Source organism: Natator depressus, chromosome 3, assembly GCF_965152275.1.
Source record: "Natator depressus isolate rNatDep1 chromosome 3, rNatDep2.hap1, whole genome shotgun sequence".
In the NCBI taxonomy this organism is placed as follows: domain Eukaryota; kingdom Metazoa; phylum Chordata; order Testudines; family Cheloniidae; genus Natator; species Natator depressus.
In genome coordinates this window covers 181,820,199-181,833,515 of record NC_134236.1, presented here as the reverse complement: position 1 = coordinate 181,833,515, position 13,317 = coordinate 181,820,199, and the positions used below count along the sequence as shown (strand labels likewise).

The window sequence follows — 13,317 nt, the reverse complement described above, 5'->3', positions numbered from 1 at the left end:
AGAAAAAAAATTAACTACAAAAGATAGATTTTAAGTGACTATACGGGATAGCAAACAGATCAAAGCAGATTAGCTAGCAAATAAAGAAAACTGAGCTTAACATACTAAATAGATTGGATATGAATAGCTGATTCTCACCCTAAGTGATGATACAAGCAGGCTGCAGATTCTTTAGGGGCAAGCTGTACTTGCTTATAGCTTGGAATCCCCAGGTGTTTCATTCACAGGCTAAATATCCCTTTAGCCTGGGTCCAACATTTTCCCCAGTTCAGTCTTTCTCCTCGGGTGTTTCCGGGAGTCTTCTTGGGTGGGGAGTCAGTAAAGAACCTAGATGATGTCACTCCCCTGCCTTATATAGATTTTGCATATGGTGGGATCCCTTTGTTTATTTCAAAGCTTGGTTCCCACGCCAGTCAGTGGAAAAATACTGACATCCCAAGATGGAGTCCAGCACCAGGTGACCTGGTCAAGTGTCTCTGTAGAGTCCCAGGAGCCATCCCCCACGGGCTGTTCGGAGCGTTCACAGGAAAGCTCATCAGATGGGAGCTAAGCTTCTCCTAAGGCCTATTATTTCTTCCTAATGGCTCATTAATCTGAATGGGCCCTTCCCAGCCAGCCATCTAGACTGAGAGCATTTTGTTTAGTGGACATTGCCCAGGAATAGCTATATTTGAAATAGATACATAGTGAATATTCATAACTTTGGATACAAAAATGATACATGCATACACATAGGATAATCATATTCAGGAAATCATAACCTTTCCAGTGACCCCTCACATGCCTTATCTTATATAAAATACATCATAATTATATCATACTAATATCACTATGAAGAATATGGGGTGCAGTGTCACATTTACAGCTCTCACTTCTGCTGGAGCAGAAGCCCCCGGCATGTGGACTTTGCACCACTGAAGTCAATGGGAGCTTTGCCGTCATATTCAAAGGGAAAGGATCAGGCCCTTTTCACTGCAGCTTATGGAAGGGGTGGCCCACAGCATCTACAGTCTCTGCTACACTGAGGCTGGGACCAGGACGTTGTGATGCTGAGGCATGAGGCACACTGGCTATTTATTCAGTTCATGCTTTGGGTACAATCTTTTTCTTTCATCACAAGTCAGTGGGTGGGATTCTCCTAAAAAGATACTTTTTTTTTCTCCTCAAGAGACTGAAGGGAAAGTGAGATCTTCCCTCCATGACAGGAAAGAGGAGTAGGAAGATGAGGGGTGAAGTGGAGAGTACAGGCACAGTGTTATAATGACAGGGATTCATGGTAGCACCAGAGAGTGCTCTTTGAACTGCTCCATGATTAGAATTACATCAAACTATTTACCTTTATCAGCTTCCTTAATCCTATCCATAATGTTGACTGGTCATTCACATGTCTACTCTGTTCCACTGAGAATAAGCCTATCTCCATGAACCTCTCTCAGCAATTTGGGCTGCTCATATCTAGCAGTAACTTTGTTGCTCAGGGCTGTTCAAGGAAATATAAATCGTCTTTGAACAAGATCTTCTGAGGAATGGACTGCACATGGGACTCAAGATAAGGGACTCACAAGGATCTTATATAGAATCATTTTAAAAAAACAACGATATCTCTACTAATACAAATTAGTACATTATCTAAATATTTTAAAGCATAACTGTTTCAGTGATTTTTCTACAATGTCAGATTTTTACCCTGATCAGTGATTGTTCCATTTAGCACATATTCCCTAGATTAATTCATTGCTCCCATACTAATTAACTTACATTTGTGTACAGTGAACCACATTTCTTACCTGCTGGTCCAATCATATAAATAATACTTTTGTGATTGCATTGCTTGTCATTGTTTACTCTCCCTCGAGTTGTAGAACCATATGCAAATCTGGAAATCTCTCTTTCACAATATTCGTGTCCAACTCATTTCTATACTACTGTACAGACTGGATGATGTTAAAAAATTGGGCATTCATTGCCCACAATCATTAAACATCCTGTAGTGTTTCCCATATAGTGAAACCCACACATATAGTGAGTATAGTGAAAACCACAAATACCACAAACAGTAAATACTGAGCTGAGACAATGTGCATTTTTTCAAAACAATGCAGCAATATGTGCCTGTGCACATACACTCCCATGCTTCCATATTACATGTACACAACATGTATACACACTACGTATTAGTATAGCACTGCAAGGGACCTTTTACAATGTTCTAAAACAGTTTTCTTGTGCATAAGGATGGCAAGTTTAAAAAAAAAATAAAAGAAAAGGAGTACTTGTGGCACCTTAGAGACTAACACATTTATTTGAGCATAAGCTTTCGTGGGCTAAAACCCACTTTCCAGGGGCTAGGGGTGAGTGCTGGGCCCATTAGGAAGTTGGGAATCTGTCCTTTCCAAGGTTATAGGGTCTGTTTTCTGAGTGCTCAGGAATGCTAAAATATCAGGCCTGTAAAATATCAGAATCACTTCTCCCATTTTTGGCCCTGTGGGACTGTAAGTTTTTGGATTTTTAAGTCATGACACTTTTATGCATATACCAGCTATTGGTAACCCAAGACTGAATCCTAGCCATTCTGGGCTTTGAGCCTGAGTAATTTTGGGAGGGGGAATTCCATATTTGGAAGGAGATGGAGGAAACATTTCAGTAGCAGTTTCTTAACCCCCCCCCCCCCCCCCGCCTCCCAAAAGATGGGTATTTGAAGCTGCTCTGAGTTTTGGGATGTTAAATATTCATAGAGAGATGAGTTAGGCTCTGATTCTGCACCTTTAAATCCACGGGGAGTTTTGCCACTGACTTCAATGAGTGTAGGATCAAGGCCTTAGAACCTAATCCAAACATACCTTAGTCAATGGAAATCTTTCCACTGATGTCAATGGACTTTGAATCAGGCCCTTCGTGAGTAGTGAACCAGTAAGGTGGTCAAATGAGCATGATAAATTCATTTATCATGGGACCCTGCAATTTGTCATGGATATCTTCTTCATGTACATGATATGGCGTGTGTGTTGGGGGGTGTACATACACAGATACATATAGGCCTGAGTCACATCTGACCCCAGTTTTTCTCTGGTATACCTCCATTCATCTGGATGGAGTTCATCTTACTTTACACCAGTGTAACTTAGAACAGAATCAAGTGCATATATATTTTATATACACAAACTCTTACACACATTAATTTATCTATAGAAACACTGTTTGGATCAGAGTGTGCACATATACTAGAGAGAAAAATCTACCATTTTATTCATACTCAAAAAACTGCTTTCTAGCAGGCATACTATTTTTCCTCTTATTTGACTGTTTACCTCAGTCATTAGTCTCTGATGTGACCCTTGTCAAAAACTTATTGAAAATCTAAGTATTATATTGAGTTTCCCTTATCTATCTATCACAACCATAAAAAGCAATTGCTTTATTTTTAGGATATTTATGTCATGCTAATATACCTTTATTTAAAACATGAGGTGCAAAAATTCCCACCTCTGTATAAATCTCGTGCTGCAGTGGGGGTGTAATTTTATTATAATTCACCTTGGAATTTAAAATACTGGGCTTGGGACTGCTAAACATCTGGTGGAGATAGACATTACATAGTATTTGAAATTTCTCCTGTATTAACAATGGTTATTTGGGAGATACAATGATTACTTGAAATAAATTGTTTCTAGTCTAATGCCAAGGCTGTGATTCAGATGATCAAGTAGCAATTTTCTAAATCAGAATTGGTTATGAGCTTGATTTTGTTATGAGGTTTATTTCTTCCTAAAGTAAACAGAATGATATGTAGGGAAAACACATACTAAGTTTCCCTAATCAGACTTGTGGTGTTCTCTCCTGCTTCCAGAATGAAAGATTTTAAAAGAAAGCTGCACTTATATTCCTATTCTGAAATGTCATATGTCAAGTACCATTCCCCAGCATGCTTGTATAACCTAGTTCACATATTTGATATTAAGAATTAAGCAGCAGTTCTGAATTTCCTTGACCACCATCATGATGAAAATTGCCCTCCTAACTCATCCTACAAATGCGTGTAATGCTTAGCCATTCGAGAGGGTTCAGGTATGCTTTGTAATACCGGAGCTCAATATCAGACACAAGAACCAGCTTCCAATGCATTTTAATACTGAGGCATAAATCATAAGAATACTACTTTTTGTTAAAAAATATGCCTGATTTTAAAAAAGGAGGCTATGCATACATGTGCATTTATATTTGCACAGGCATTTATTGCAAATGCCAGTGTAAATCCATTACACATATATTGAATAGATTTTAGATCCACTTTTGAACATACTAGATTTGCACACATACCTGCAATAAAAGTGTATGCAAAAATGTATCAGCTGGCGCATGCCCAAGATCATGTGGAGTACTTGACTCTTTCCTTCCTCACCACCCAATCACGCCCAATATATTTTATTTTAATAGTAAACAGTAAAATTCTTCTTCTTCATACAACATCAGTGAGAGATGGAATTTTTGGATGACATAAAGCCCTAATGCTACCATTGTTACAGGTGGTTTAATCTTTCAGAAAGATTGCAGCTGTCAGCAACAGGCTGAAAAAAATAAACTTTAGTCCAAAGTATTATTTTACAAATGCAGTTTATATGCAGAACTCAGAGCTTATACACACCACTTCATGAAGATTTCCTAATACTTTACTGAGCAAAAACAAAATTTGGCTAAAATTTTCAGAACTGTTTAAGTGATATAGGCACCTAAGTCTTGTTGACTTTCAATTTGACTTAGGCTTCTAAGTCCCTTAGGTGCTTTTGAAAATGTTACCCTCCAACTTTCTTTTAAAAACTTTGCTGATTCCTAATGGGTACTGGGAAAATACATTCTAGTAGCATTCTAAGATTCCTCTAATACAATTAAATTACAGTGATGGCCCTTAAAAAAATGCTGATTGTTTTAGGTGATTTCCATGAGCATGTATGTCCCTGCTAGAGAATAAATTCTCAGCAAGGGTTTTCCCCCCATAGAAAACTCTCCTCATTTGTTGCAAGTTTTGCTCTCTTGCTGTCAGGGACTACGGGCCTAGAACCCAGGCCCCCAGGGCACCCAAGTGCCAATCTCCTTCCCAATGACCTGCTAAAAGTTGCTAGAATAGAAATGGAATCTGACAGAGTACTCTGGTCCTAGAATCTGACTGGCAAAATGCTGGGGGTCTTGCTTGGTTCACAACTTCATAGATATTTAGGTCAGAAGGGACCATTATGATCATCTAGTCTGACCTCCTGCACGACGCAGGCCACAGAGTTTCACCCACCACTCCTGCAAAAAACCTCACACCTCTATCTGTGTTATTGAAGTCCTCAAATCGTAGTTTAAAGACTTCAAGGAGCAGAGAATCCTCCAGCCAGTGACCCGTGCCCCATGCTACAGAGGAAGGCGAAAAACCTCCAGGACCTCTTCCAATCTGCCCTGGAGGAAAATTCCTTCCCGACCCCAAATATGGCGATCAACTTCTACATAAACCTAACACAAAAACCAGAAGTTGTCCAAGCAACTGGGTTCTCCCTGTTAGGGCTGCTTCCCCTGTAAAATACACTTTAATTCAACAATCTTGTCTCACACCTCTGAGAGTCAACAAATTTTCTTGGCCTCTCTCTTGATGGCAAGCTTTAAATTCATTTAAGGGTTTCATTCTTCATTTATTTGATCAAAACAGTAAGTGAAGGAAACCTCACTCTAGAATGCAAAAGCACCTTTACCAAAACAAGAGGGCAAGGTGTGTATGCAGCAGGTAATTGAACACTGTAGTCCCTGTAATTCAGCAGTATACTCCTGTATGATTTGGGAAGGATCATTGCAGAAAGTTTTCTGAGGGTAAAAATGTAATTGGTTATAGATCAATAAGTAATTTCTTTCAAGAGAAACTACTCTTGTTCCTGGAAGTATCAAGGTTCTTAAATAAAACCAAGCTAATATATTAACAAAGTTGAGATTAATCTGAGCAACAAGATTTTATATTGCCCTAGTTAAGTTTATTTCAACTGATCATTTATTTATGTTGCCACAAAAATCCAGATGCTTTCAATTTTGATTGCTAGCTATTTCCTTTAAGGCAACTGAAATTACTTTTCTAGACTTCCCAGTGTGACAACTGTGTTTTCTACTGAAAATTTATCTCTGCACAGTAATGGTAGAACCAGTGGACTTTTTTCAGTATTAACAATGAGTATTCTCAGTTGTGATCACTGTAATTCCCCCAACAGATTTCACCTGAAATCCTCCTAGACTAAGGCACCTTCCTCTGACATTGCTAAGTGCTGTTGCATGTAATTAGACTGGAGCAAATAGCTATATTTGTTTGGGTATTACAGTGCAAATTTTAATTGAAAAAGCCAATAAAGGAGTGCTACATAAAGGCATTCTGAGTATGTCTGAAGTCCTGTATAGAACTGTATATTAAAAGCCATATCATTTAATTCATTATTGATCTTATAATTATACAACAATTTTAGATAAAGAATAGTTAATAAACTGCAATACTTAGGCTATAAAAAGGTATGATAATTCAAGACATACATAAAAATAACTTTATGTATAATAATACATAATACTTACGATATGCAGCTCTAAATAGTCTCCGAGCCCAGTAGAACTGTCTACTCGTACCAAAACTGCTTCTTTTTGAACAGTACTAAACCCTATTGCCAGTCTGTCAGCACGAGTGCTTGGCCGATCATTAGGAGGCCACGTGTATGTGATTTGTCCACCACCTTTGCTGAAGATATATGTTGTTCCCGCTGTAAAACAGAAATAAAACCATTTAGGTCATCTGCACCAGTGCCAAACTGCATGGCAAAAAATGTGCTCTACAACAATCAAAATACTCTCTAGTAGGGTGACCAGACAGCAAATGTGAAAAATCGGGACAGAGGGTGGGGGGTAATAGGAGCCTATATAACAAAAAAAACCCCAAATCGGGACTGTCCCTATAAAATCAGGATGTCTGGTCACCCTACTCTCTACAGACAGCTGAACTGCAAAAATGAAACAAAGCTATATCAAAGTTTGGAGGAATCTTAAAATCTGCCAGCAAATTTTTTTACAGCAAACTAAATATTATTGTTTTTTTATACAATACAGTCCATGCAGAATACAGTATAATTGCACACCATTCTAAGGACCACGGATCCTGATTCAGGAAAGCATTTAAGCATGTGCTTAAAGTTAAGCTCATGCTTACATGATTTCCTGATTCTTCCTAAATCAGGACCCAGGTGGAGAAGAAATCATGTACGCCAGTTATTTCATGATTGACTAAAGATGCAACACCATATATCCATCTATGCAATGAAAATGGCATGCAAGATATGATGGGTCATCCTGCACAGTGAAGCAAAATGTAGCAAATATATTCAGATACAACTTTTATGAGTATAAGTTTTATTAGCTTTTGACAGATGAGATAACTAATGGAAGGGCAACAACATGCCTCTAATGGATATACAATCTATTCAGCATTGTCAAGCATTATTTGGAGTAATCGGCAATATACAAAGTTCTAGCAGAGAGCTTCCAATGGTAGAAAGCTTTTCATGTTATTCACAATACCAAATATGCACTTATAAAATCTAGGTTCTGTATGAAACAAATCTTAGGGCTCTATGATCAGATAATATGTTTAAGGGCACACATTTAACTTCATCATCCATCACTTGCACATTTTCTATGAACTAACATAGATATTTACCCAAGGGTTTTCAATATACAAAAGTGTATCCTTAAAACAGCGTCCAATGTGATAACTGTACATTTGATCTCTGATTTACAATACAGTCAGAAGTAGTCCTCTTCTTTTGAATATGGAACGGGAACTTCGTTAAGTCTTATATAAACTGAACGCTTTCCTATAGAGTGGTGTGACAAGATGCAATTTTTCACATTTGGTGTTCAGAATTTTATTGTAATTTTGTTTTTTCTTTTCATATTGTACAGCTAGGCAAATACCACAGAAAAAGTTCTCTGAACATTCACTGGAATTTCAATTGAGGCCATAGTACGGAGATGTAAATAAGAAGTGTTGTATGGCTTCAAAGAACCATGACCTCTCCATATAGACAGCTTTGCCTGAGATCTCAAAGAAACTGAGTTAAATTTTCCTTTTAAAGCATATTTCATGTTCATTTCTGACATAACTTTTCTGCTAGTATTACCAATCTACTAATTAGTTTTGCAATTATGTGGTTCCTGTTATAATCCATTTTATAATATTATTTTCTGTTTTGTGCCATGGCCTTGAAAAAAAAAAAGTGTAAAGTACACTTTAACTCAACAATCCTATCTGACAGCTCTGAGAGTCAACAAATTCTCTTGGCCTCTCTCTTGATGGTAAGTTGCCAACTGGCATCTGTTGCAAGGAAACCTGTCAGCCCTCTTTAGCAGGGACAAACAGGAGTGTGTGAATCATAGCTCTAGCACCCAAGGTGCTGTTTAAACTTCAAGTCAAGTCATAGTTCTGCATTGTTCTTGTGCAATGTAGACAGTATACTGAAGGTTTAGGCAGTCACAAAGGTGGTTGCTGATGGCCATGTGCATAGGATGTGTGGGAGAGAAGTCTGACAAACAGCAAGAAGTCAGCTTCCATTAACTGAAGTGTTCAGTAACTTCTGTAAAGCATTTCATAATAGTAGACAGGGATAGCTGCATCTCTAAAGACTGATTATATGGGTACTGCCACTTCTGGTGGTCCAAAAGCATCTGTCTATATCACTAGTGTTAACACCTTGAGCAATGTAGTGAGTGATACAGTTCAGATTGTCATATAGTATATGCCACGTTAATTCCCCAAAGGATGGGATTTACCCCCAGTACTGTAGTATTGGTGGCCGGATCCAAAGCTTTTTGAAGTCAACAGGAGTCTTTCCACTGACTTCACGGGCCTTTGGATCAGGCCTTGAATGAGGTTCCTATAAAAAACAGCATAAGTAAGGAATACAATTCTGTACACTTCAGTGCTATAGAGGATACTATTAGAACAGTACAAAAGATATAAATGGGGGGAAGGGGTAATTTTCCTTTGAAGATTTGAAAAAATGAAGAAAAAGAAGATGCACCTATTAAATGACAGTGGAGTCATATTTATATATAATGCATACAATGGCCCCAAATCAAGTCCCCAGATTTGAACACCTCTAGACACTGAAGTTCTTATCTAGACTGGATCTGTGTAGTACAGGCCCTCCCTTAAATACTGTCCATCCAATAAACTGGTGAGCAATTCATCCCACACTACCTTTGCAGTGATGTCAAGGTCAATGCTAGAAGAACTGCATAAATCAAGGTATACATTTTAAATTACTCAAAATCATGTACTTATTTAAATTTACTACTTTAAATTTACAAATCTGTCTTTTTGTAATTATTCATTAAATAAGTACATGATTTTCCATCAGATCCTCCCTTTTGTCTCATTGCCCATCACGTTCATAGCCAGGCATACTAACTGAACGTATGATAACAGGCTAATTAATCCATGTTAACAAATACAGAACTGCCTTTGTATAAGCTACACAAGAAGTCACGTTCCTTGAGTTTCTTATGTTAATTATGCAAAAATGGCCCTTAAGCTGAGAATAGGTCCTTTAGTGTTTATAGTTCAAGAAAGGCAAATATAATAATGTAAAATTCATTACTCAGCCTTAGCTTATTGTCCGATCTTTGCAATAAACTATTAAAGCCTACAAAATATCTAAGCAATTGTTCCAAACCAGCTTGCTTGCTATCAGATATAGGCTTGGTCTACACTACCAACTTATGTCAGTATAACTACCACAGCCCTGAGAGACTTAGTTATACCAACCTAACTCCTGGTGTAGACAGCACTATGTCAATTGGAGGGCTTCTCTCGTCAACATAGCTACCACCTCTTGGGGAGGTGGAATACCTACGCTGGCAGGAGGAGCTCTCCCATCAGCATACATAGTGGCTTCACTAAATGCTACAGCAGCACTGTAAGTATAGATGTAACGTATGCCTGCAGCTCTGTCCCCTCTAGTGGCACCTAACTCAGCTAGAAATTGATGAGTTTGCTACAGTCTTAACTAAGAGCCATGTGCCTTTTTGCTCATGCATTTAGCTCCAGAGGTCCCAGGTTCAATCCCACCTGCCAATAATCAGGGTCTGTTGGTATTACATAGACAAGCTCTCCAATCCATTCAAAAACAACAGAAAAAAGCTAGTTCACTTTCCCCACAAAGACTGCTATGCTGTCTGACAAACCTTACCGTTTCTTTGCTATTCTTTCAACACAGTGCCACTGAAAAATCATTAGGTTCCTTGTTCTTTTTCAGTTTATGGCATTGTTTTGTTTGGGACTCATCAGCTCAACTGCACTCAAAGCCGTGGAATTACATTGTCAAAAGCAGTGATACTCTCACCATGGTACTCGGAAGCTACATGCAAGTCTATAACAAGCAATTTGCAGCTCTTACCTGCACAATATACTATACCATTCTTTATGGTCTCGTGAATCAAGAGAGTTTAGAAAACATGTCCATGGAGCTCTTTGAGATTTTTAACACTGAAAGTGCGGCTCTGATGGTAATAAACCACCAGTGGTCAGAAACAGTAATGGTTTTTCATGGTTTGGGTCTCTCAAGTCCTACTCGTTTGCAAAATTAATCTTTCTGAAAAGCTGTGCTCGTTTCAGTATAGCCTGGCAGCAACTCAAGGCTGTCTGCTTACCCATATGGTATTAAACAGATACATATTTTGTTTAGTATCCATTTACTGTGTCTATTACTGTGTATAACTGCAGAGCTTTTCAATAGTATGACTCTTATATTGAATATGATATATTCAAATGTTTCATTCAAATCAAACAACATACCTGCATGCTTTTTACTTTCCTCGTGTTCATCTCAATTTTGTGTTAAGATTTTATGCATATTATCTTTCCATATAATACTGTTTTTCCCATGTAATGTCAGTATTTTAATGTTTACTTTCTCCACTAAAATGGCAATGTGTGGGATATTAAATTAGACCAAGTGGTAGTTTTATTGAGCTATGGAATTCTAGTTACATTAGAGTGTATCATAAAAGGTCTAAAATATTGAAACACATAAAACTAAAAAAAAAACCCTGCATTTTGTTATTTTAATAAAAAAGTAAAGTGCTTTTTAACTATTATAAAAAATCAGGTGTAAACAATACTGGCTTCAAAAGAAACAAAGGGTTAGTTATCTTATACAGTAAAGCAATTTCCTTCAGTACTACACCTTAACAGCACTTTTGATCATTTTGGGCCAGATTGTGAACTCTTACTCCCACTGGCGAGCAATTACTTACATGAGTAATCCCATTGAATTCAGTGTGACTATTTGCTCAAGTTATAAATCATCAGTGAGAGGAAACATTCAGTATAAATGCACACAAACACATCTATACAAGCATTATAGTAGGCACTAGTCATGTCAGCTATGGCAGAGGCTTCAAAGGAGTCTTCATTTTAACCCTGCCTTTTCACATGTTCATAATCTTGGTGCTGACATTTTCATATTTGGTCTCCAACCAACGTTGACGTTCGGGGAAATTTTGAGCAAAATTCCAAATTCACCAAAGGAAAGTCAAATATCTATAAATAAGAGTGCATTTTATTCCTCCTACAGCCTTGTCAACAAATAATTTGTTAAGGATAAATTTATTGATTGTGCTTTGGGGCAAGTGCATTATGAGGATATGAGAAGAAAAATATTTAGGAAGGATACTATATAAAAGCATCTATCAGACTCAAGGATTAAATCAGTAAACTCAAATACACTTTTAAAGATAAATAGGACTGTTACAGCCCAAAATTCTTCTTGAATTAAAAACTGTTAGAGCTTTCTAGTGTATTTTTACCTCCTGCCACAGTAAACATTAATATAAATGACAGTTGCATTTGTGGGACTAGAGGAATACGGGGCCCAGTGATTTATTTTTCACGACTTATTAGTTGTGCCAGAAGCTCATATGCAAATAGAATGCAGTTAAGGCACTGGCTATCTGAAAGGATTTGTAACAGGATTTAAGACTAGGATACCAGTTCAAATCCTACCCATGTTAACAGCAACCAAATGTTGTTACCATCTGTTGGTGTCCAATATAAAATGAGTTGATGGTCCTGGCTCATGGAGCTTGGAAGCTCCAAAGACCCACCTCGCAAAATTTGGAAATTGTGTAAGCTAAATAATTCTAGTTAAAGGAATTTTAAAGCTCCGCTAGAAAAACTAGTGAAGCTTGTAAGTTTCGAAAGAACTGTTCATGAATCAGATTCTGCACAGAACTTGTTACGAGAGCTATGCAAATAACTGATTTTTCAGTTTCCTATCCAAACTAAAAAAGTAAGAATCACTTTTAGTTTTCAGTTTTAACCTTTTTTTAAATAATATTGAAGTAAAATTCAAAATGAAAATTGCCCTGCTCTTCTTGTTACACAACAGTGGTTCTGCCCAGACAGAAGTATTTATATATTAGAGAATCTGAACCCAAGGGTCTGTAGAAGAAAAAAATTAATTACCATTTCAGGCTCCTCATCATTATTTATTTATTTATATTGCCATAAATGTTCACTGTGCTGTGCAGACAACAAACAAATATTTTCAAAAATGGGTGCCTAAAATTAGGCTGGTGAGTCCTTATTTAGGCACTAAAATAAGAGGCCTGATTTTCAAAAGGTGGTGAGAACCCAGTAGCTCTGACTGAAATTAATGGGTGCTGCTGAATCCTTAAGTGCCTTAGAAAATAAGCCCTCCTATTTTGGTGCCTAAATAAGGATTTGGACACCAAAGGTTGAAAATGCTGACCTTACTTTATTCTACCTAGCTTTTTACTGAGATTCTTTTTGTTTAAAGTATCATTGTTTCTAAGTTGAGGCCTTAATTATTTTTGTTCTGGAAACACAGAGTTTTAGCTGTCTTGTAATTACTATGGATATCTTTTACCCATGGGCATCCAATTACCCATCTTTTAAATGTCATTTGTATCATTTACCTTGCTATGGAAGTGCTTCCCATATTTTATGATGTCTCCAGAGTAAATAATTTTGAAGGCTCTCACAAGTAATACCCTTCTCGGAAAAAGAGTATAAAACATACATTGAAAAATGAAAGTGCTGCTAAATAAATGCAAGCCTGTTGTCTTCACTGAGAGCAGTGGTACAAATACAGTAAGAGGGTTAAATGTTGGTTCACGAGCAAGTAACATTACTAGTAACATATACATACCAGTGTCAATGTCTATCTTAGACAGTTTGCTGAGATGAATCTTCCTTTGAAAGAAGCTAGCTGTATCATGTACATTGTACAGTGAAGG

At 37.4% G+C, this 13,317-nt stretch overlaps 1 protein-coding gene across 27 annotated transcripts in view; it reads right to left on the bottom strand.

Moving 5' to 3' along the window:
* The window catches only part of NRXN1 (neurexin 1), a 1,220,951-nt gene that overhangs the window by 331,486 nt on the left and 876,148 nt on the right, over positions 1-13,317 (bottom strand). For all 27 annotated transcript variants that reach the window (XM_074949428.1, XM_074949414.1, XM_074949409.1 and 24 more), the window contains one exon: positions 6,583-6,764. In XM_074949428.1, coding sequence (XP_074805529.1) covers positions 6,583-6,764 — 182 coding nt within the window. The remainder of the gene's footprint in view (positions 1-6,582; positions 6,765-13,317) is intronic.